The following is a 25,044-nucleotide window of genomic DNA, read 5'->3' as shown; positions in this document are numbered from 1 at the left end:
GACTTTTAATCCAAACTGGAGTTATTGCCATTCTTACTTTGTTAACTTCCCTGACGCTGGGGTTAAATTGGGCGTGGTCAGTGAAGATATTTATGTCGTCATACATTTTCTCGAACCAATCGTGAAATAATCAACAGCAGTTACCGCCCTCACAGGTGCAATAACACTTCTGGGCTCGCGATCAATCCCTCTCTCTGAGTCTGCGCTAACTCCTGTCCACATACCTTGAACATCTCTGCACATACCTGTTGCAGTTACCTACCTAACGATCGCCTTTTTTCCCCATCATGCCTGTGTGCTGTCCCCGGGTGCACATCCACCATCTGAGATGACAACGTGTCATTCTTTTATTTTCTAAATGCGGCGGACTTGGAGAAGCAGCAGAGTTTCCGCCACATACATTTAATGAATTGTTGCAGCCGCTGCTTCAGAAGTTGTAATTAAACGACTCTTTGGAGATTTCTGCTGCAAATCAACGAACGTCCATCCTCTCCTCATTGAGGAAGACCACTGAAACAGTGAACTAGTGAAGTCTTGGCAACCACATAAACAACAGCGGGACCAGTTTACTTCTAACGGCAAAAGAGGGTCCGCTCCGCATCGCTGACATCGGCATGCATACGCAGTTCTATTACCTAGTGTAAACAATCCACGTGCCCATATCAGCTGTGCGCTCAGTATCAAGCTTTCAGCTCCCTGGCGATCTCCCTCCAGCAAGTTGCACAATATTATACTGAAATGAGGAGATATTGTCTGTCTGTCTCCGTACGTCCCTACTGTAAATACATTGATTGTCGCGCTTTATAAAGCTTATAAAAGGAGATGTCATTTGGTAACGATCGATCGTTTTGATCGCTACGTCATTAATAACGTTCCTCGTGCACACGCAACTCAAGTGCTGTGAGAACTGAATTGCGAAAGAGAAAATATGTAACTTTTGTGACTTAATGAAACAGACTGCTGATGAAGACAGTCAACACAGCAGACAGAGAGACAGACAGAAGCGGGGGCGGGGCCAGTAGTGGTGCAGGGAGCAGAGGTGCAGGTGTGCTGGGGGACTGAAGCAAAGTGATCAGACTAAAGCAGTTTGTGAATTAAAACTTAATGAGGTGAAGAAGAAAGTACAATTAAAGTGTTGAAATAAGAAATAACCATCTAGAAAGAGGGTCAGTCTACATGCTATGTGCTTCTCACAGAAATCATTGATATGAGATTAACTGAAATCAATTGATTACAAAGCCATTTTTTTAATCACCTGACAGCAATAGTTTGATATGATGTGCACATGCGCACATACCTGGGTGGAGCAACAAACCCTCTACCCTGCTGCTGAAAAAAATCCTAGAGGAAACACTGCTTTCCCATGCGCCACTGTTGTGTTGACAGTTGCCATGAGAACTCGGACAGGTGGACCCCGGCAGGTGTCAATCAACACGGGAGCTGCCACGCCTGCACAGTCCTGAGAAATTGTCTGCACAGCCAAACAAGCTGTTTTTCAAGAAGATTTTCTAGGGGTTCTGAACGTTTATTTTCACTCAGATTTTTGTGGATGCTTTATGACACACTCACAACTGATATCATATATGCATTTTTACTATTTCAAGCTGAGTTTGCAGGGGCTTTAAGGGCCACGTAAGACTCAGGCCAAATCCTAGTGCCAACAGCCATATTGTAAATATTCAATTTAACAAACTGGCTGCATTCCAAAGCAGGGCATACACACAGGCATGCTTGCATACACAAACACATATAGATACACAAACACACACACACACACACACACACAAAATGTAATAAAATGCACCTGCAATACCTGGGTGCACTATAAATGCATTGATATTCTAAATAGACTTCAGCAAAGGTAATAAAGTAATGATGAAACAGTTTTGGAAATTACCTCCTCATGTTCAACCAACTTGCAAAAATAAATATTCATTTTCATCGTGAATATCTTCAATGTACTGACAAAATAGTAATGTTATTGAAATACTATTCATCTGAGCTTTGAAATATTGATCACTGAGTGCAGGGGGCTGTCTTTCCCAAAATGGATACAGAGCAGGCTCAAATAAAACCCCACATTCTTTTTATTCAATCAGTAAAACAGTGCTGCTATTTTCCAACACAGCGTAAATGGTCATCTGGGTACAGACAGAACGCTCAGAGTCAGAAATCGATCCCGAGGTTGTCACACGTGATGAAATCAACAACACTGTGGCAGCTCCAACTGCCCCGCTGCATGTCAGAGCCTGGCCAAAAACTTTGACCTAGCTCTGCATGTGTGGTACTCTCAACGTGCTATCAACAATGCATTCAGCTGACGCGACATTATTCTGAACCATTGTTCTTTTCAGAATCCTGGTTGTACTCCAAACCCTGTCTGTTGGTCATGATGAGAGGGTCACGTTATTGGTCAAAATGAATTGAGAACAAATATGTAAAGTTTGGTTGTTCGTAGTTTACCTTAGTACACAGGTGTAGAATCCATTATCTTCCATTTCAGCAGATCTGAACCAGATGGAGTCGTCTTCTTTACTCAGCCGATGACCCGAGAAGATGATAGGCTCCTAAAGGACACACAGACAATGTCAGAGCGATAAGAACATGATAAGTGGTACAGTAACATTAAACTGACATTAAAAATTAAATTAAATTGAGTCTCATTTAAGAGCCACAAATGAATGTTTACCTCCTCATCTGGTATTAACAAAGGTTATAGTATCACAGTCGTATAGGTTTGCCATGTATCTAAATTGCACCTAAGATGCATTAAGTAACATTTATAATCTAACCCGGAAAGGTATTTTACATGTATCATTAGTTATAGATGTAATCCATCTAAATTCTGTTTTAGATATATGAAAAGTAGAATGTGAACAACTTGGTGCATTAAAGAAATATAGAACTACCAACACAGAAATGAGTGGAACTAGCAAAGATCGCTATCTAGGATGAATATGAATGAGTATTTAGTTTCCGTTTGTAGTACGCTTGTAGTCCGAGTAATATTGACCAATCACGTATTAGCAGCCTGGGGAGTATACAGGAAAAACAGTACGTGAGAGAGCAAAAGCAGGCGGAACATAATGCGCTGTAACGACATCCCGCCTCCCATCAGCATGATCTGACAACGATTGAACTTATTCATCTCTATAAACAGACATCTGCATGCTAACAGCTAACAATCTGTTCTAGATCTAAAATTAAACTTGAGATAAATTCCCCTGACGCTGTGTCACCAAAGCCGTTCAGCGTTCAGATTTCCCGACTTCCTCGAATGCATCAGAAATGATCAATCCGAATCCAAATGAGCATTTTAAAAGTTGTTTTCTTGTTCTCTTGAGGACAGACCTGACAAAGCAAAGGCAAGACCCGGTCATTAAAGTGAGTTTCTTTGTCTGTAAACAATGTAGCACACTGAAAAGGAAATCTTGACTGGAAGTCATTTGTCGCTAACCGCTGGCTACACGCCCAGCATATTCACCCAGAGGCTATATTGTCGTCAGACTGTAGCCGATGGGATCTGAGATTGACCTTTAGGCAGTTTTGGCAGGGATTGTCCCAGGGCACACATATTAGTGTATGCTGGACGGTAATATATTTCTTTGAATTATTTCTGCCAGACTATTTGAGAAATAAGATGCTCATGTCTTAAATCCCAATGTAGTTTAAAATAAGAGATCATACATTTCAGAGTTATATCCTGTGTCATACAGAACAAACTACTCTAGTAAGACTGACATGAATAGAGTTACATCTGACCAAAAGGAACGCTGGTCCATATCGGTCTAATGAAGAAGACTGCATGTGGAAAAAACACATCCTCTTTCAATTGAGAGAAATCACTTAATTTGTGGTGAGGAGAGTATCCGAACAGAACGTCTCACACTTATTACAACAGGTACAGGTAACAGCACCAGAGACAGGCTCCTGGAAAAGTTTGATGAAGTCATCATCGATAACTTATTTCTTATGATACCAGTGTACAACAAGGCCGTCATGGATCTCACTGAACATATTATATCAAGGTCACAACTCAACCTTTTAATTCTACTGACATACTGAAGAAACTTTCTGAGGAGCAAGGTGCGGCAAATGACCAACATAAGACGTGTAAGTTCTGGAGGATGAAATAAAAAAGCACCCTTGCAATTGCACTGCTTTGCAAGCAGCTGCCCAAATCAGAGAGGATGACATACATGTTATCTATGACAGTGGTTCTCAACTGGTGGGTCGGGACCCAAGAGTGGGTCACGGAGCTATTTTTAGTGGGTTGCGGAAGTGTGCTTGAAAAAAAAAAAGGTGTGGCAAAAAGTCCATGCTGCGCTTTTATTTTGAAGAACATGGGTAGAAGTGTTGTTAATTCACACTCCATGTGTCCACTGATTGGGTAATCCCAGCTACAGTTACATTTACATTCTTGACAGTAATTGAGCCCCACAGTAGTTGCTTGTATGCTGCACTTTTTTAGTTCATTTCTGTTGAAAAAGGCTGCTTATGAATTGTAGAGGGATTGTGTTCTTCTTATGCAAACTGTACAAGCGCAAAAACAAGATTTAGTGAAGTTATTAATTATGGGTGGAAACAAACATACATTATCTGCATCCTGCAATCAGCTAAACAAAAGCCTGTTAATAACCAGTAAAGATGGTCTGCATTCTTGGAGACACGACTTCTTTTGTTTGGGGATCCCGAAAACAACACAAGAAGAATGTTCCTTTGCGTCATCTTAAATGTAGCATGATTCTGGTTTCAAATATAAGCATAAGAAATTATTTTAAATCAAATGTATTTTAATTAGCCATAACAAATTATTTCATAAAAAAGGTATAAACACTACATAAAACAGTTGCATTCAAATGTATTTGATTCATTTGAACTTCTCATGTCAGTGACTGCCCTGCCCACCTTCCTCACTTCTGTCCGACCTCCCCAGCCATGATTCCAGCTGATCTTACCTCTGCATCTCCTTTGTTCTTGTACCAGATTAGGCGCAGCTTGGCATTGGTGGCCATGGTGTAGTTGGTTCGGATGTAGCTGTAGAACAAGGCACATTTCACCCGAACAGGTTCACCTGCCAGAACGTGGTATTCCTTCAGATCCACCGACCAGTCTAGGCATCCATCCACTGTGAGGAGGAAAGAAGATAAAGATGGGAATGAGGTGATACAGTTTCAGTGTTTAGATTATGTTAAAGTGGACTCCACTCTCATCAGCGGGGGCTGAGGAACTTTGATGGAAACACAGAACAGTGTTTGACAAATACTGTATTATAGCTAACAAAACATGAGCAATAATCAAAGACAGTTCTATAACATATAGAAGAATTTATTATGTAGATAACTATTCATTAAAGTTCAATTAAGTTCTTCACAACTAGAGTGATAGGGAGGAAAGTGAGAATACAAAATGAAGAGCTGGAGTGACAAAGAGGAAGGGACAAGGTTAAAGAGGCGTAAGATTTGTAATAAACATAAAATGATAATAAAGGACAAACAAACAATTACATTTGTGTATTTTTAATTCATTTTTCTGGTATTAAACTATGTTCCACTATCGCTAGGAATTGAAAGAGAGAGGAAAAAAGTGCATGACTGCAGAACGAGTGGGAGACGTAACAATAGAGATTTAAAGAAATACAGAAGAGGAGGAGGTCGAGTCCAAGTAAAAAGATAGGAAAGCAGAGAGGAAGTGTGTGGTGGCGATGTCGGGGTGAGATCAGGTCAACCGGAACGAACAGAAAACAAGTTGTAGATGGAAGACAAGTAGGAGCTGGTGAGACGTAGAGGTCAGGACGGAAAATGACAAGGAGCTTTCCCAAATGGACTTTCCCCCCACACACACACACATTCCTCTCCCACTACACCTCCCTCTCTGCTCTGTCTCTTTTTATTTTCTCTCTGTCCTCTGATTTTCCCCTCTGCCCCTCTTGGTCTGAGGCTCAGATAGATGTGCTCGGTTTTAACTGAAGCCCTTAGGCACTTGCCACAAAGGCCTTCCCTCTGTATTAAAGCCTCAACCCTGCAGCAGTTCAGCCTCGGGGACTGTTATCTGCCCAAAAATATCTCCCCAGCCTCGAATCCTTATTTTTTTGTTTTTGTTTATTTGTGTATTATGTGATACTGACAATAACAAGTGGGTATAGACCAGTAGAGGTGCAAACAATTAGAAGTGTCAATCTGGAAAAAAACAGATAATTTGCAATGAACAACATCACATTTTTTCACCTCAACAATCATCGAATGCATGTGCTATAAGTGCCATGCATGCACGGGGAGAACATGCAAAGTCCATACACAAAGGCCCACCTACATCCGAGACTCGAAACCAGGAGCCTTCTAGCTATGAGGTGACAGCGCTGACCACTGCACCACTGAGCAGCCCTTCATACAAAGTAATAATCTCAAAGATTTTCATGTAAATAAATGTCTGTTAAGTCACTATCTATCACCAAATGAGCTAACACAATGGTGACTGAGCCTATGGCTTAAAAAAAAACTTCAAAAAGAAGTGAAAATCCAAAGAAAAAGAAACAAACTCGACGCTCAGATGAAGCAAAAGGAAAGCGACCGTCAGCCAGGAAAATCAAGAGTTACAACCGGAGCCAACCGTGGACGTCACACGTGAGACACTGTCTGGATATCTGGGGCACGTGCTCCCGCAATTACCGTTTATCGCCATAGGTGCCGCCAAAGAGAACGAAACTGAGATCTTCGAGATTACAACTTTAATGTATTTACATTTTTTAATTTATATATGTACACATACTTATTGTCTATAATTATATCTTTGCAGTAAACAATAGTGTACTGTATGTGTCTATGTGGCTATAGGAGAATGTCATTAAACCCCCTGTGAAGTTCCTGCACCCTGCTAAAGTATGTACTCATACCCCTGTAAATCAATGTAAACATGTTTTAGCACTCTGTAGCATGTGTCAGGTGTAATTTGTGTTGAGTTAAGTCACAACCAAAGATTGAAAGACTTCATTTGCATGAGTCTGCATCATAAATTTTACAGCTACAGACTTAATTGGTTACATTTATAGATTTAGCAATATGTATTAAGTCATACAAAGGCAGGAAGATTATAGATAGCTAATACACAGAGAGAGAGACACACACACACACACACACACACACACACACACACACACACACACACACACCTAAGAAAATTTATTGCACAGACAATCAGTCTGTCACCCTCACAAATGATTTAGTACTCATCAACGTCTCTCTCTCTCTGTCTCTCTCTCAATTCATCACACAAACGCACACACACACACACACACACACACACGCACACACATGCACATAGTCTTACACAGAAGTCATTTCATCATAGACAATGTTGCCAGATATGCAGCAGAGTGCAGTCGTAAAAACGTATTGAATGTTTTAGCATACAGGAATGAGTGTGTGTGTGTAAGACAGGGTGTGTATGAGAGACGAAAAGGTTTATGAAATGTGTGTCCGTGTCTGTGTGCGTGTGTGTGTGTGTGTCTGTGTGTGTTGTAAGTGTTTTTGTTAAAAATTAAGTAATTAATAGACCAGACAGACTTGGTGGTTGTAAATTAATGAGCTGACACAAATTGAAGGTGTGAGTGCAGTCCATTCAACACCTACCACAGAGGAACACACCCACACACGCACACGCGCACACGCGCACACACACACACACACACACACACACACTCACACTCACACACAGACACACACAAACTGATGCACTAAGGACATCGCATTAATAGAAAATCACATTAGTTTGGTCGACTGGACTAATGCCTTTTGTTTTAAAAAATGTTTACCCCCCCCCACCCACACACACACACACACACACACACACTAACACACAGGCACACACATATTCCTCAGATTCCACACTCAGATTCCTTTACACACACACTGTGACACTTTGAAACGACGGGGCCACATGTTGCTTCAGGTCATAACTGAATGCAACTCACAATAATTCATTCATCGCTGCCTCTACACGTGCTTCTGTATGTGCAGGTGAATGTGCATCAGTGGGCATGCGTTTAAAGGCCTGCCGTAGAGGCTGGTGCAGTCAGTGGACGTATTAATGTGTGGGCGAGGTGTAAGCATGGGCAAATATATCATTCCTGTTACCCTATCTGCATATGGATGCTCCCAAACTGCAGAGTGAATATAACCCTGGATAAATGGCAAAGTTTCAGGGTTTGGAAAAGTGCAGAAAGTTTTTAGGCAAAAAAAGCTGCAGATTCAGATGCACTCACACATTTACAATTTAATATGTTTATTTTTACCTCACAGGCTCATAGAATTTTGTCATGAAATATTTTTTCTCAAAAAGATGTATTGAATGAAGTGAAAATGCACAAGAAAATATTGTTCTTGTTAGTTCTGTGATTTGAAACAGTGAGGTGAATTAAGGACGTAGATTTGAAAAGAAATTGAATCAGTTTTATTCAGCGTAGGGGATATTTACTGATGCTTTAGCGTTTTTAAACTAAAATAAATTGCTTCATACATCCAGCATGTTCATCTTTTTCATCTCTTTGGCCTGTGGATGCTTTATTTTATTCATGGTAAATTATGTCGATCATGTTAGTACGTAAGACCTTGGTAGAAGTAAGTCAGCTATTCTAATATTACTCGAGTAAAAGTCTTAAAGAATCTGATATTTACTGAACTTAAGTATTAAAAGTATTTTTGTGATATTACTTGTACTAAAGTATCCCACTTTTCGGCCCATCCAGTCAAGGCAGATGGCTGTTCAACCTGTGCCTGGTTCTGCTCGAGGTTTCTGCCTGCCTGCCTCGCCTCTGCAACCTTTTCAGTAAAAAAAAAAAAAAAAAAATCCAAAATCATTAGACCACCGAATTTCTCCTAATATAATTTTGAGTAACAAATATTCTCAGGGGTAATGTATGTATGTACCACCAGTACTGAGTAGTAGTACTGAGAATTAAACAACTTTTTTGTGGCAATACGTTTCAAGTAAGTTCCAAGAAGAATAGCTGTAGGCTAATTTAAATATCATAGTGTATGAAACACCTTCCCAAATGCTACTTGTACGATTAACTGTCCTTGGTGTCCCACACAAAAATTCTAACTTGTGGGCCATGATCTTAATAATAGTACAGCTTTTCTCCCAGCTTGCAAAGTGCTATTTACTTCAAGTTCAAATTCAGATTTTATTAATTTGTTAAAGAAAACATGAACATTACATTCCTGCCATGTAATCAAGCGATGCGTATGAGCAGGAACATAGGACACAGGAAATAAATAGCCAACAATTGGTGCTGGTCCTTCATTTACGTGTATTAAGTGTTTTTCAGGAAAGATGTACTATACACCATCGAGATCATAAAATGGCCTCTAATTAGTACCAAAACATTGAATTTAAAATAAATTATACATTAGAAAGAATTAATGTAGTTCAACACTTAACACTGTTGAAAATACAAAGATATATGTTTTATCATATTTGGAAGGACGATGGAGTTTTTGTGGTTTGTGCAGTGCAGCATATTTAGTTCAGGCCTGTCACTCAAACATAAAGCCCTTCAGAGCCTCCAGCCTGTCTGCATGGCTCCCACAATCCCCTGCAATACCACTACAGCTGCTGCCATAATAATAGCTTGACCTGACCTGAAACGCACACTCACACACACACACGCACACAGGTAATGATCCCGACTTTCACAAACGGGTACAGAACACGCACCCACACTCACAAAAAAGAAAAAAGAAAGAAAGGGCGTCAGACACACGCACACACACACACACATTGAAAGGAGGCACATAGCCAAAAAATGACGTGGCAAGTGCACACAAACAGAGAGACACACACAAAACACAAGTCTATCACCGCTGCAGGGCAATTTACACCCAGGTGAGAGGGAAAAGAATAGAGGGACCGAAGAGGAGATAAAAGAGGAGCAAAAGAAGGTGATAGAATGAGATTAGAATGAGAGAGAGAGAGAGAGAGAGAGAGAGAGAGAGAGATACCAGCCATTTGGCCCAGTGTTTTGTGCTGATGTTCAATTTCAGCACACAGCCAACTTGATGGTTACTTCTTTTCTCTGAACACATTTTATGAGAACAGGCCTTAGCCTAGATAGAGCTGTTTTGGTGAGAGGACATACTGTGTGTTTGTGTGTGTGTGCGTGTGTGTGTGTGAATGAGAAGGAGAGAGAGAGACCAATGACACACTCTGTGTTTGCCATTTTCAAAATGACTCCTCAAAATGAGTTGCACTCTTGCACAAACCCATGGAGCCTATGCTAGGCACACACACATACACACTAAAGCAATCTATTTTGTGAGCTGAATGAATATGGTAATGCATGTGTGGGTTATGGCCTTCATTCAGTGCAATGGAGTTACAACAGCATCTATCAGCATACAGGGCTTGTAGTGCCACAACACAACACGCACACAAACACACATGTTACCTACACACAGAGTAAAACACACTCATAATATGAAACACACACACACATACATTTTCACCCATACAGTCACACACACACGTCAGTGCTGAATAAATTGAGTTGACCACAATCTGCCCTCTGTCTACTGCTACCAAAAAGACTGAAATTTATTCACACGAGAAAACACACAGACACCTCACAGCACACGCACACACGCACACGCACACGCACACACACACACACACACAAGGAACTTTTCTTCAAACGAACCATGTTGTTCAACAAAAGACAGAAACAAGTGCCATATATCAAACCCGAAACTGCTGCTGCTAAAACATCATTTACCCTGCTCTGTGTGTTTCAGTGCTGATGAGTGACTGTGTTGGTACAGAGACAATGGGACAAAATAATGTGCTGTTTTAAACTGTCTCAAGACAAACCCAGAGTTTTTTGACATGCAGCCTGATGATGTTATTTTTTTGGTTTGATTAAGATCAAGAGTCTTACCCCTCTTTGTAGGTTTACATTAAAGTAATTTGCACAGACAGAGTTCCATGGCCACCAGTGAACCTGCGGCATAGCTGAAAATAGGTTTGGTTAAGGGGAACAGTTAATCGGTGTGGTGGCGAAACAACTCATCAAATGTTCCGTTTTCTTCCCTTTAAAAGAAATGTCCTTCCTGCCAGCAGACTCTGCCAATTAGGTCATTTGCCGGACCACGGGACAGGTCAACACCACAAGGTGCACTTGATTTTTTTGTGCTATTTTTATGACTTCATTCACTGAAGGCCAATCGTCACAGTTCATAACAAACAATTAAATTTTGATGTGCGTTTTTAAAGCTGTAAAATTATTCAATAAATATTTAAGGGACATTTTAACAGGGTTCTTCTTCACAAAAAATAATTTATTTGTTTATCAAATATATACTAGACCTTCTATTCTACCGTAACAATTTACTTCAACTAAACTGAGCTGCTGACATCTGTTCCCTCTAACTGATAGCTTTTGTGCCAGAGCAGCTTTGGACTTGTCACCAAATGGTCACAGTGCTGTGGAACAGACAGGCTTCTCTTTAAAAGAAGAAAATATGTGATGTGATTGGTCAGGCTGGAGGCCAAGCTCACCACTGTTACAGTTCCATTTCCAACTGTGTCATACTTCTGCCATGTGTCTCTTGACAAAATCACTGTGCTTGTGCCATGTGCAGTGCATTTGGAATGGAATGAACGAATGGAATATGTATATATACTGTGTGTATATGTGTATATATATATATATATATATATATATATATATACAGTATACTGTATATTCTTTTTTCATAAATGAAAAGGGAAACGTGCAGTAAAAGGGTTTACCTTGGACAAAAGTACTAATGAAAAGTAATAAGTCGCATTTACCTGTGCAGCAGATCTCATGCCTGCCAATAAAGTATAATAACCCCTGAGGAGTTTTATATATAAGAATAGATGAATGGACGGATGGAGGGAGGGACAGAAAGAAAATGGAGTGGAGCAAGAATGGAAGCAATGGATGACCAGAAGTGAGCCATGTGAGTAAAGATAATGACAAAGTGGATGATGTTTTCCCTCATCGAGCAACTTCTCATTGAATAATGATTGGGGGGAAAAAAGAGAAAGTGAGCAGAAAGAAACAAAGAATAATAGACAAAAAACATCCATAAATCACTGTCAAATTTAATTTGGTACCTTAATTCCAGTAATAAATGAGAGGATGCATGATGAGTTATTTCACACCAGAGGTAATGTTTGTGTTTCTGAAAATTAATTTGAAGATGGTAGGTTGGATTGTACCTTGTGCTTTCTTGTCTTCTTACCACTGAAAGGGCTTTATACTACATCTTAATGGGAACTACGTAGAAGGACACAAAATCAAGACCATAGCATTAAACCAATTCCTTCTGGACACCCCCTCACACCTCGTCTTTTCTCATCCAGACAGAAAAGATTGACTGATGTTTCCTAGGGCCTGTAACCCTGTCCACCACTGCGACTAACACAAACTGTAAACTTTTAAGCTTATTTTTGGCATGATAAACAGTGAACATAATCTACCAGTGTGCCATAAAGCAGTGCAGCAGATTGCTTGATGACATGTACAATACAAGGAAAGAGTATGAGGCAGGAAAAAACATGAAGATGGCCCAAACTGAAACAAGAGTTTCTGTGGGGAAAACCACATAAAATGCAACAAGCAGCTGCCAGAGGATTAGCCAGAAACGCAAAAAAAAAGATAAATAGGAGATGACAGTACAGGAATGTCAGAGGAGTGAAAATATGCCTCACCAATTAGGCAACACATGGGAGAACTCAAATACAAACAGATCAATAGAGAAGGATGCAAAAAGAGAAACTTTTGGACAATAACAGAGAGACGAAAAAGGCAAACTTGTGAGCAGATGAAAAGAAAGGAAATGAGAAGACATTTGGAGAGGGACGAGCGAGAACATGCACAGCTTGGTTGCAGGTAATTGATACAGCTTTCCTTCATGTACAAATGTCCATCTTTTATCTAGACTTTGTTGTACCAGCCAACTGTTGGCCCTGCACTTTCCTCTTTTGATCATTAACCTTGAATCTAAACTTGACAACTTGACAGGTTTACATGCATAAAAGAGATTTTTGTGTTTGTTCAGATAATGATTTTGTTTTCGACTTTTTGGACTCCACATCATCCCACTTTCCCAGGCTTTTATGTATAATCTTGTGCTGGCACAAATAACATTTATTTTCTGACAAGGAACATCTTGTGACAGAGAAAGTCAAAGTTGTCATTAAGCTGTTTTCTGATGGCTTACTTGTACTGTCAGAGGGTAATCAGTGAAGAAGTGCAAAGCCCAACTGTCCTTTAACAGGACTAGGTCAAAACCTCGTATGTGGCTGACCACATCAGGTCAGTGTGGGCTTTTGCGGGCGATGTGTTACAAGGACTGTCCTTATGAGGCCGATTACGACGTGTTTGAAAGCAAGTGCGCGCTGCGGACGTAGGTGAGGACAACGGAAGAGCAGCGGAGGAGCAGCCCCGCCTACTCCCCGAACAAAGTTTCCAGAGACGTAGACAGAGAGTCGCGTCAGTGGAGGTCCAATATGCTCATGATACGACATTGTGATGTCGCAACTCTTTCTCTCTACGCCTCTGAAGGTACTGTCACTCACTCACTCAGTCACTCAGTCACATACAGACCCGTGTATAGGGCTGACCCCGGCAGTCGGCCAAAAAGAGGTGCTCCACAGTACAAAGCTTGTTAATCAACCTTTACATTTCTTTCTTTGTTTAACAAATATTACAAATATTTAATCACTGTCAATCAAATGTGATCTATGGAATTAATTCATGCAAATCACACTTTCCTTCATAACATGGAACTACACCATCCATTTATGCCGACATAACCATATTTAAGGATCCATTCAAACAGTGTCAGTGCTACAGAACCTTTAGTTTTTAATGCACAGTTTCTGGTTCTGTAAAGACTCTCTGGCTGAGGGAATATCAGATCATAAAGGAAGCACAGCAGCTGCCACAAAACCTCTTGGAAGGACTTCTGGGTGGATGGTGGACATGATATGTGCCTAAGCAAAGCCTACGATGAAGCAGCTCACAAAGCATCCATATGACTCCTTTTTGTACAGCTGTATTATGTATGTGCAGTAAATTGTATACGGTGTATAACATCCTCTGGGTGGTTGTATTTATTGTATACCCACATAAAATTAGTAACACGTTTTTAATAAAACCAGTGGTGTACAGTCGACAAATGTTCCCTACATGTAGTTTTTAAAGCAGCTCCTCCTCCCAGGAAACAGCAGTGCTAGTGTCAACAACAGCAAGAAGTCCAGGGAGAAGCACGGTCTTAAAGACAAACTCTGGGAAGAAACGTCCTGTGAGATTTATGGGGGTTAACCAAACAGTGAGTACAGTTTAAACATAAGTGGCTAATGCTAACTACAAATATGAAGCACATAGACTGTTAATTATTCTGCAGACAAAGAGAAGAGTTTCCTCAAAACATCTGTAGTTGCTGGGGAATATGATTTTGTCACAATGACAGATTATCTCAGCTGTGAGGAAAAGAAGATTTTAACATTCAATACATTATTAAACAATAAGAAAAAGCTCCAACGCTCCATCAAAACGACAGCTACAAGAACATTCAACTGTGAATGAAATTCAAGAACTCTCCTCTAAGCAGCAGCAAACAACTTTCAAGCTCTCAAAACATTGTCCTCTGTCAGCCTGCTATTTTTGGTGTGTGTATGTGTGTGCGTGTACGTGTATGCGTGTATGTGAGTGTGTTTTAATATATACGGGTCTCCTGCCCTCTCCATTTGTCACTGTGTCGATGGAGCGTGCGGCACAGTCACTTCCACATTTGTCAGTTCTCTAGTGTGTTACGCACATATACACATCACACACACACACACACACACACACACACACACACACACACACACACACACACACACGGTCCCCTTGCTTTCTTCCTGCCTGTCATTAATAAAGAGAAGTAGCTGCACACCTGTTCATTGACAGCCCCATACAGAGAGAGAGGGAGGGAGGGAAAGGTAGAGTTGGGTAAAAGCACAAGAGAGTGTGACAAAGCTAAATTCTTACAGGTAAAGGTGTATGGGGATCTAACTGAATAGAAGTGAGACTAAAACCCAGATCAGATAACCCCTGCTATGTTAACATGTTGGCATATGAAGGTCTTAAGGGCATACTTTATGTCATCCTTTTTACAATAAAAGTTAAAATCACTGACTTCAGTCTCTGTTTTTTTACAGTATGAAACTGCTGCTTTGGTTTACTCGTGCCACTCCCCACGGTGTTGTTTTAGTGGCTATGTTTGGCAAAAAGCCACCTCAAATGAATATCTGGTATGCAACCTGCTCAGCAGCAAATAGCAGAAGGACTAGTGACTTAAGGTCAATGTGGTGGATATTTAGCAGCTAAAGAGGGAGATATTTCCTCCAGAAGGTAGTCAGGACCAAAAACAGGGCAAAAGGACAGAATATAAGACTGAAAAGTATCTCTGTTGACATAAGCACCCCATGGATAATGTAGCTCCAAGCTAGTTCTTTGTTTTAAGAGCTCCCATTCTTTCTCCAAGTGGCCAGGAATTAAATTTTTAAGTGAATAGTTTAAATATTATCACTGGATATCATTATTATCCTACATGCAATATTCCTACAGCAATGCAGTGCTCTGTTATTACACACCAGGTGCTAAATAATATATGGGGATTGGAGCTTTGTCCTTTCATAAACCCATTACTGAACATTTTTGTCATGGAGACAAGGCATGTCTGAACAAAAGGAAGTCATCACCCTGTAAAGCCGACAGATGCCATCACTGAAAGGGACAAAGGATCTGCCTGTGAGCACAGTCTGAGTCTGATAAAAGCAGACTTTTATGTGTATGAGGGAGAGGCAGCACAAGAAAAAAAGAAACAACAAAGACGACGAATACCTTTAAAAAAAAGTTTTATAGCACACTCCACACAATAATGATTGCAATAGAGAGAAAAATTGAGACACAGAGAGTGATTGGTAGGCACTGTATGTTAAGCCAGTAGAATAATGAACTCCTACACCTGTCAAAAGCTGCTGTCACACTCCTGGCAGCTTCGCTTTCCTCCTCTCTATATCTCTCTGTTCCTCTTTCAATCTCCAAATCTGTTCAGTGTATCTTCCTCTTATTCCACCTACTGTACCTACAACTACTGCTCATTCTCCATCATTACTTTGTATCCCCTCTCTTTCTCTCTCTCTCTCAATCTACAAGATATTTTAAATCAACCACAGTGGAACTAAAACTGCTTCACATGTCAGTGTTTTGCTCCCTGCATATGTGAGCTGTCTATGCTTTTAAAAAATCAACAAAACATCAACCATCCATTAGCTACACTGCTTATCGCGTTTAGGGTCGCAGGGGGGCTGGAGCCGATCCGAACTGTCATTGGGCGAGAGGCGGGGTACACCTTGAATGGTCGCCAGTCAATCACAGGGCCGGATGATTCGAAACAGGTACCTTTTTGCGTTGAAGCAACAGTGCTAACCACTGCACTACTGTGCCGCCCTCGACAAATACTGAGATCAAAAATAAATAAGTAAATAAAAAACAACAACAAACAAAATCAAAATCAGAATGTGTTATAATTAAAGATCAACAAATCCGTTTAGTCTCTTTTACTCTCTATGACCCTCTCTGCTTATCTGGCCATCCTAAAGTTGCCACAGTCAGGATTAAATTTCAGTCTTATCCTTTACTGGAACAATAACAGACAGAATTCAGCTTTTTTTGTCCTCTTCCCACAAAGGTCAGAGTAAAGGCCACAGTATTCAGGGTACATATGTTCCATGCATGTATGCAAACGCAAAAGACAACATATGGCCCTGCAGACACAAAAGTGCCACTCTGTTGAACGCACTCAACATGCGTTTTTATGCACCTAGACAGGTAAAAACCTCAGTCCTCAAGTTCGAAGCTTAATCCAAAAGGCAACTGGACTTTGTTGAAGTTCTTGAAGACGTTTCACCTCTCATCCAAAAGGCTTCTTCAGTTCTAAACTGAGTGGTTGACGGAGCTAGAAATATAAGCCGCATGGTATATGCAGGTCATTGCTAATACAGATGTGTAATCTTGATTAGAGAGGTGAAATATTTTACTGGGAAGTCACAAGGCCGTTTTCTTTTTCAGCGTGAAAGCATTCCTTCTCAAGGAAACCCCCCTGACACCTTATTCAGGCAGTTACTGTTACTGTCAGGTAGTAGTAATTATTGAATTATATTATCTGTGGTTAAAGCAGTTTCGATTTCCCTCTAAGCATTTCAATAGCGTTTCTGAATGAAGAGTTGACAAAGTGTCATAATGTTTAGAGCTACAGCTTTGTTAACTGGTCAGTCATTGTTGTATTGAGCAGAGGTAGACCAAAAAACAGGGGCAGCTTCTCCAGAATGTGAAGAAAGGGTAGAACAGAAATAAATCAATAAATAAATAGATTGATCAACCTGTTTTTAAGAAATGGAGAGTAAAATGTGCCGACAGTCCTTGGTGTGCCTGAAGGAGAGAAATTGGCAGGCTTTAGATGACTGGCATAAACAAACTCGGGCAGGAAACCCACAGTCCCTCTGAAGTCTGACATACAGGAGGGGGTAGTGTGCCACCAAACCTGGCAACCTCACTCTTATCGGTCACCTCTATTACCTGCTGCTACCCCCACAGTCATCCCTAACAAACAAACAAACACAGACACGCACAGACACACACACACACACACACACACACACACACACATGCTGACATGGTGATTATGTGGAGTTCACCAACCATAACAGAACAGTTAGTGGTAGAAAGAAACTAATTACCTCTAACAGCACAGAGCGCATAAGAACTTTACTTAGGCCCAGGCTCAAGTACTTTACATGGTTTGCACTTCCTGTTACCTTATATTTTACAAATAATATTAGGCATATAAGGCAGTGTTGTGTTTGGGTTCTTTCCTGTGTTTCCTATGAATTGTTAAAATTCCACCAGCTCAGTTTCCCTGTAAACTTAGCATGTTTTTGTTACAATAACACAAATCTGGTGAAATTTTGTAAAAAAATAAAAAAATAAAATCTTAAGCAATGTTGAATAAATGAGTTTTTTTTCTTATTCTGTTCTAACACAGAAATGATGTAATGACCCGTCAGACTTATGGTGTGACCCTTTGGAGGGCGCTGTGCCCTCAGTTTTAGAGTGACTAACTGTATTAACAACCTCAACCAGCTACCACATTATGCTGGTCATGGATTGTTGCATTATTATAAATAGGCTAATTAAGTCACATGTAATGATGTGCCCCTTATAAAAGCTATTTTTCTACGTAAATACTACTTTTGCTTTTGAGCTATTGGTACATTTTGCTTATAATATTTCTGTACTTTTAAACAAACTGGACTTGCAGAACTTTACTTTATTATATTCATCAACCGGGACTTCTATTTAGTTAAATGATCTGAATACATTTTCCACCTTTGCTCATGGTGATCTCTTCTGTCACATGATGGAACATTTACTCCACCCCAGACAGCAAATTTCTCCAGCGTTGACTATGACAAAATCATTGCACTGGTACATAAATAGTACTTGTGCTGTCTAAAGCCTTTAGTTTCTTGAAGTGCTGCTAAAGTTGTCATTGGTATTTAATAAGAAGCACAAAATTGACAATTGCAAATTCTTAACAACTCAAGCGCCCATTATCGTCTGTCTGTCTTTCTTTGTCTGTATAAATCCTTGAGGTGAGAAATAGAACAAGTGATCCTGGGGAAGGAATAGAAGAGGTCGGCAAGCTGTTTACTAGCAGATAAAATAGATCCATTGAATCCACTCTCAGATTAGTATTATACTAACTGGATGATAATTTACTTTATGTACAAAGTGTTGGCTACTAATTATAGAGATCCATCATTCTAGATTGCACACATGTCAGGACAAACATTCACAAGTCTCTACAGCTGAGTGACCTGTTCTGTTATAAGCTGCTCCGTATAGTGGGTCTCTCCTTACATCCCCGGTGGGACTAGATCAAGAATAGAAGGGAAGTGAGATGTTCTCCGATGACTATGACAACCTGGAAAGTCTTGTTCGACAGAAAGGACAATGCCAATCTCAAGCAGCACTCTTAATACCAACCAAATTATTTAGACAATCAAGCCATATGGAGTGATCAATAATGTCAAAGTGGCAGTTAAATCAAGCAGGACCAGGATAGAAAGTTTGCTGTTTTTCTCTTATAAGCCTAAATTCCTCGGAGTATAACTGGGCCACGTTCCATCAGACAACTCTTCAGCACGCTAAGGATTGTAATTCCATCAGATCCCGTACAGCAAGTTAAATAAGTGCCCCAGAAGCCGCTCTGACAAAAAAAACCTCATGAAATAATGACCAAATCAACATTTGAGCAAGTTAATAAAAGGAGGCAGAGATAGGCTCTGCGTTGAAACGTAGTGGGGAGGACGGAGCAAAGCCTGGAGACAGGATGTCATAGAGAAGTGCCCTGTCGAGCCCAAGCATGAATGGATCTATTTCTGTACTTTGGTAATTGTGATAGCTTCATTCAATTCTTTGGAATTTGGTCTCAAGCAAGAACGCAACATTGTTTACACTAAGAGAGTAGGAAACTCATATTTATTTAAGATAATATAAGAAACAGAATAGAAAATGCTCTTACACCTTGTATTTAGAACGGTCACTACCTCTTGCTACAGTTTCAAAGTTTTTCTTAGTTCACCTGAACCATGCATTCACTTTTAATGTGTATTTTTGCACTTGTCTGCCTATTTGAGCTAATGTGCACCCGTTTCTCCTCCTCGGCTCTGCCAAGAGAAAATACTTAAAATTCCCAGTGGTTACACACACCAGTTTACACTAATCACAATACATTATACTTACCTCCCTCTCCAATGCCACACCGAGCCTCTCTCTCTGTCTGTCTCTTTGTGCGCTCACTCTCTTTACTAGAGCATAGTTTTTAATTAATAGCATTGCATTATGAATATCTCATAGGAGACATTAAGTGCAATGGGAAACTACGCTAAAAGCTAGCCAACACACATACACAGACACACACACACAAGAAAAAATGCATTTGTAAATGCATCTACAGCGAAGCGGCCGTGGCTCTGTGGTAGAGTTGGTTGCCTTTCATTTGGAAGGTTGATGGTTTGATCCCAGCTCCCTGTGAATGGGTGAATGTGATATGTAGTTTAAAAGCAGCTTTTAGTGGTCGCAAGACTACTGCTATATGCTATATAAGTGCAGTGCATCCATTTATCTTTAACATATGCAACTAAAACCTGTGTTGTAAGTGACACTGCTGTAACACAGTCACGCTGTTATTCTTTGAGGTTTGTTTGTTCTCTGTGGTTCTGAATGAAAGAAAATGTTTTCTGTGCATTGATAAGAGGATTTTTTGAAATAAATCAAATGAAATGTCATGATATTAGACTGGTTGAGGACAGATCTTTACCAATCATTCCACACCATATCAGCATCAGACTTGCAAGGTGTAGGGGGGATTTAACCCTTGGATGCATGACCTACCAATACCTACACTCTTCCATGAGTGGGGTCAAAAATGACCCCAATTAGAATCAATGCGTTTTTTCAATAAACTTAAGAAATGTCTTTAATTTTAGTTAAAGATGATGATGTTCATTATATTTTGGTCAACAAAAGAGGAATTTCATTTTTGACATGTTCATTTATCACTTTTTATTCACATTTTTATCACAAAACAATCAATCAATCAGGTATCAAAAAATGTCAAAATCCATTGTTTGTGTGTCCGTCTGTCTGTTTGACTATGGAGGACGAACAGAGAACATTCAGTAGGTCCGGGGACCATCACACTGTCCACGCATATGTACACACACAAACATCTTCTCTCTTCTCACTGTGTGCAGCTGTCACAAACTATTTGCTTCTGGCTGTGACCATTGCACACAGGGGTACTGCATTTCCAACAGCAATTGGTAGCTTCGCGCACACACACACAAACACACACACACACACACCATTGACTAATTAATAATCGTATAATAGGCTACCTAACAGGTTAGCTTTGATTACAAGGAAGTTATAAATATAGTTAGAGTCTCAGTCTCTACACAACAAATGCAGTAATGTTAGCTACCTTACTAAACTAGCTAACATTAAAGTACTAACATTACTTTGTAGTTAGCAAACTAGTGCCTACTTTGTAGTTAGCTAACACTAGTGTGATAGTGTTATACTCTATCACAGAAAAGTCATGGATGTAGAAAATATGTTCATAAATGTATGTTGCTGTGTAAAAATGACCTCCTGGGTGGTGAGACTGCTGACATCAGATGTGTAAGTGGGACAGTAAATGTATACTGACAGTCAGAGTTGATAAGAATTAAAGGTTCCTAGGAGATTCCATAGGAAATGCTTGGGGTCATTTTTGACCCCGCTCATGGAAAAGTGGGGTAGTGATACAAAAACTGCAATTTCTTAAGATTAATGAAACATTTTTTCAAAATGCAAATGGCCTCATGTCACAAACATGTTTTATGAGGAATACCTGGAATATTAAAATATAAAAACTTTTAATTTCAAAGATTTTGAAGAATAACAACCCACGGGGTCATTTTTGACCCCACTTATGCAACTAAGGGTTAAAACAGTAGATCAAATTATAATAATGACAGTGTTTCCTCAACTTCAGCAAGACTCCCACTGTGGCTCCTCTTGGCACCCCAGGGTAAGAGGGGTTTGAGTGGGAGAGCGTAGGGCTGCGACCAGAGAGATGTACTACCAACCACTGCCCCACTGTCGTGGGTAAACCTGGAAGGTAGGATGGCTAGGAGAGTAAACCCTGTTCTCAAATCTGTAGATAGGGACTGGCAGAGATGGAGGTCATCAGACCAGACCACTGGCATTCTTCGCAGCTCTAGATAGATAAAGGAAGGACCTGAAAAGGTCCTCCAGACAGTAAGCGCCAATCATCAGAGCAACCCTCTCTGCGGTTGAAAAACCAAAATTCACTAGCACATCACTTCGAGAATGTGAATATACTGATGTATATCCCCCTCGAGCGTGCAAGATATCCAGATTCCAGTCTGTTCCTCTACGATGGAACATGAACCCCTTGCAGACAGTATATAACAAACCTGAAAGATCGTTGGCCTGTTCTAGGAAGAATTTCCCACACTAAAATCCATCTACATGGAGGCGGCAGCAGCAAAAACAATATTGTCACTGGATTGGGCATACTATCTGCATTCATAACCACAACCTTCCTCACCAAGTAATAATGAGTAAGTGTAAAAACATGGACATGAGAGATTGAAAGGATATATACCAAACACATCCTGAGTGCTGCAACATTATCTCCATCCATCTTAAACCTCTGGCACTTAATCGATCCATCTAGCAGGTCACCTGTGCTAAACAACTCAGTTCAGTATTCAACAAGGAAGGCCCAAGAGACATCCTCATGAACACCAAAGGGGGGCATTACCCAAAGTTTTGGAGAGTGTGGCTCACAAATTGGCCTCAACAGGCGCATGAAGTGCCCCCCACCAAAATTGCATCATCATCAGAAACTTGGACAGCTAAGAAGAGGACCACAGTCCTATTTAGAACATGCATAACAATGTATCTCATATTTCAATATTGTTAGTGGTTACTGAAATTGTTTGGGAAAAAGATCAGCTGACTAGACTGGCATAATCTGGGTCAAGAGGGGATCTTCATTCCCATAATGCATTGCATATATGGAGCAAAGTAATCCTGAGTATGAAAGGGCTTTTACACATCACTAAATACTATGCAGGATTAATTTACATGTTTTCACCTGCAACACATTTTTTTTAATAAAACGTGTGCAGTGAATGCACTTAAGCGACCAACTAAAAGACCTTGAACCTGCAAATGTGACACCCAATCTCTGCTGGTTACAGGGTTTGGATGGTGAGAAAGGGGAAAATGATTATGGAGTATGGTGTGAGCATACGTTGGCCAGAGTGGTTTGTTGTTGAGAAGCAGCCCTTTGGCTTTTTAGGAGACCTGTGGCAAAGGAAAGTAGATATAGGCATCCCAGTGCCATCTAGCTACTCCTTTGCTGCTGGGCAGACACATTAAAGATCCCTCAGGCGCTGGTGAACACCCAGAGACTTTATCCAGCAACACATGGAAGAAGGTTGGTTGTAGTAATGGCCCTTTAGTGTGAACAAATACAGAGGTAGTGCAGCAAATAAAAACTGATGATGAATGCTGAATATCAAATTAATCTGTAAAATACTTGAAAAAACTGAAAATATTGAGAAAAAAAACTTTTGGATTCTTTCAGCATCTGAAAAAGCCCTGAGTCCAGCTCTGCTGTAAATGGCTGTCAAGGCTTCTGTCAATCTGAATGTCGCAAAGTGGGAGGAAGAAGTAGCATGATAGCTGAGGAGGCAAGTAATGCAGGGTGTCACATTGGTCAAAAATAGGCTATTATAATGGTGAGTGGTGCATAGGTGTCCAATGCACCTCTGATTAACTGACAGAATATGTCAGATTATGTCCTGAAAGTGAGTAAGGAATGAAAAAACACTGCCATGTACTAGAACTGGTATATGGCTGGACCGTGTATAGGCAATGTGCTAATGCTGCCTAATTGTGAAAGATAAAAAGTGATGGTGAATAATTCATCTGCAGTTGCCTGTACTGGTCTAAGTAAGATTTGTTTTGACTAATATTACAATTACTAGCAGGTCACATAACATTTTTAATCTACTTTGGGAAAAACATGTAATAAATGCAGGAGAAAAAAACAATAATTTCCACAGTATCTCAGGATGATATCTCAAGATCATTGATTTGAATTATAATTTATTATAATTAATTCAAATATTTCGTCTCACTTTGGATGAAATGTTTTGTCAGAATGATTGTAATTACTTATCATACTTGGGTTGCTTCTCTTCATCATGCCTAGTGGCCCATGGAGAGTTGTTTTGTGTAATCATTGTGTGCAACCATTCTTCCCTTTTTCAAACGCATGCAAGGGATGAACCCACGAGCATAATCTTCAACGGCTGCACATGAATAAAATCTAGAGCTATGGTGCATAACTAACGATCGCGCCGTTTTATTTAGAAAGACAAACAACCAATGAGAAATTCCAACTCTTTGCCGACCAGTGGTGTAACTTTATCACTCACTCACTCACTCACTCATCCACTGACAGACTTTCCCGTCTTTAAGGCTGCCCCAAAACTTTGCTGCAGGCCAACCAATGAAAGACACTGAACTGGGTAGAAATGACATGGAGGGGGTTAAATAGAGGTTGAGGTGAGGTTTGACTTCTCAGAATAGGGGAGAATTTGGAGTGATGAGAGCAAATGAGAGATGACAGAGGTGTTTACTTGAAAAGACAGATGAGAAGATGGATGAGAGTGGCAGAGCCGGCAGGAGGAGGAGAGCGTGATAAGGAGCCAGACAGACAGGAAGAGACAGCCTGTCTGCTGCGCTATGGTGAGCTGTGAAAAGAAACAAGTTGTCCAAGATTTACTCTGCTGAAAAAAAGCTTTTATTATGTAGTTTAAGAACCAATACATAATTATGAAAATATGTTTAAAATATGTGCTTTGCCAAATTATATTGTGTTTGAATTTTTATATTTAGGAGTAAAACTAAATTCAACCCCATTTGGGACGTCATTTATTTGTACAAGAAGTTATGAGCTAATATGTGTTAATGGCTCTTTTAGAAGTCATGATTAATTTACAATATCTTCATCATTCTTTCTGAATTTAGCTCAAGCTCTAAATTACAGGGAAATTGGTGGAGAAATGCTTAAGCTTAGCAGTTGGTACAATTTTTGTCCCTAAAATGTGGCTCAGTCTGATTAAAAAATCATGCTTGTCAGGGGAAAACGCATCATCCTGCTATTTTATCCCGCCTCACTGCTTTTAGACATCAGTGATCTTTGCGAGACACTGACAGAGCATCTTGAAGCTTGTTATGCTTTTTGTCTAAGTGAGACAGCATGGATTGCTATCAGACATGTTTGGGACTGCCTGTTGTTGAAAAAATGTTTGTGT

General features: G+C 40.2%; 1 protein-coding gene across 2 annotated transcripts in view; it reads right to left on the bottom strand.

The window, feature by feature from the left end:
• Positions 1-25,044, bottom strand: part of il1rapl2 (interleukin 1 receptor accessory protein-like 2) — a 375,845-nt gene that overhangs the window by 147,862 nt on the left and 202,939 nt on the right. For both annotated transcript variants that reach the window (XM_069669702.1, XM_069669703.1), the window contains exons 3-4: positions 4,959-5,128; positions 2,464-2,567 (exon numbers count right to left, since the gene is read on the bottom strand). In XM_069669702.1, coding sequence (XP_069525803.1) covers positions 2,464-2,567; positions 4,959-5,128 — 274 coding nt within the window. The remainder of the gene's footprint in view (positions 1-2,463; positions 2,568-4,958; positions 5,129-25,044) is intronic.

This window comes from Semicossyphus pulcher, unplaced genomic scaffold (genome assembly GCF_022749685.1).
Source record: "Semicossyphus pulcher isolate SPU_LCO1_2020_fin unplaced genomic scaffold, fSemPul1.0.p SCAF_2, whole genome shotgun sequence".
Classification (NCBI taxonomy): Eukaryota; Metazoa; Chordata; class Actinopteri; order Labriformes; family Labridae; genus Semicossyphus; species Semicossyphus pulcher.
This window is presented reverse-complemented; position numbering and strand designations above follow the sequence as displayed.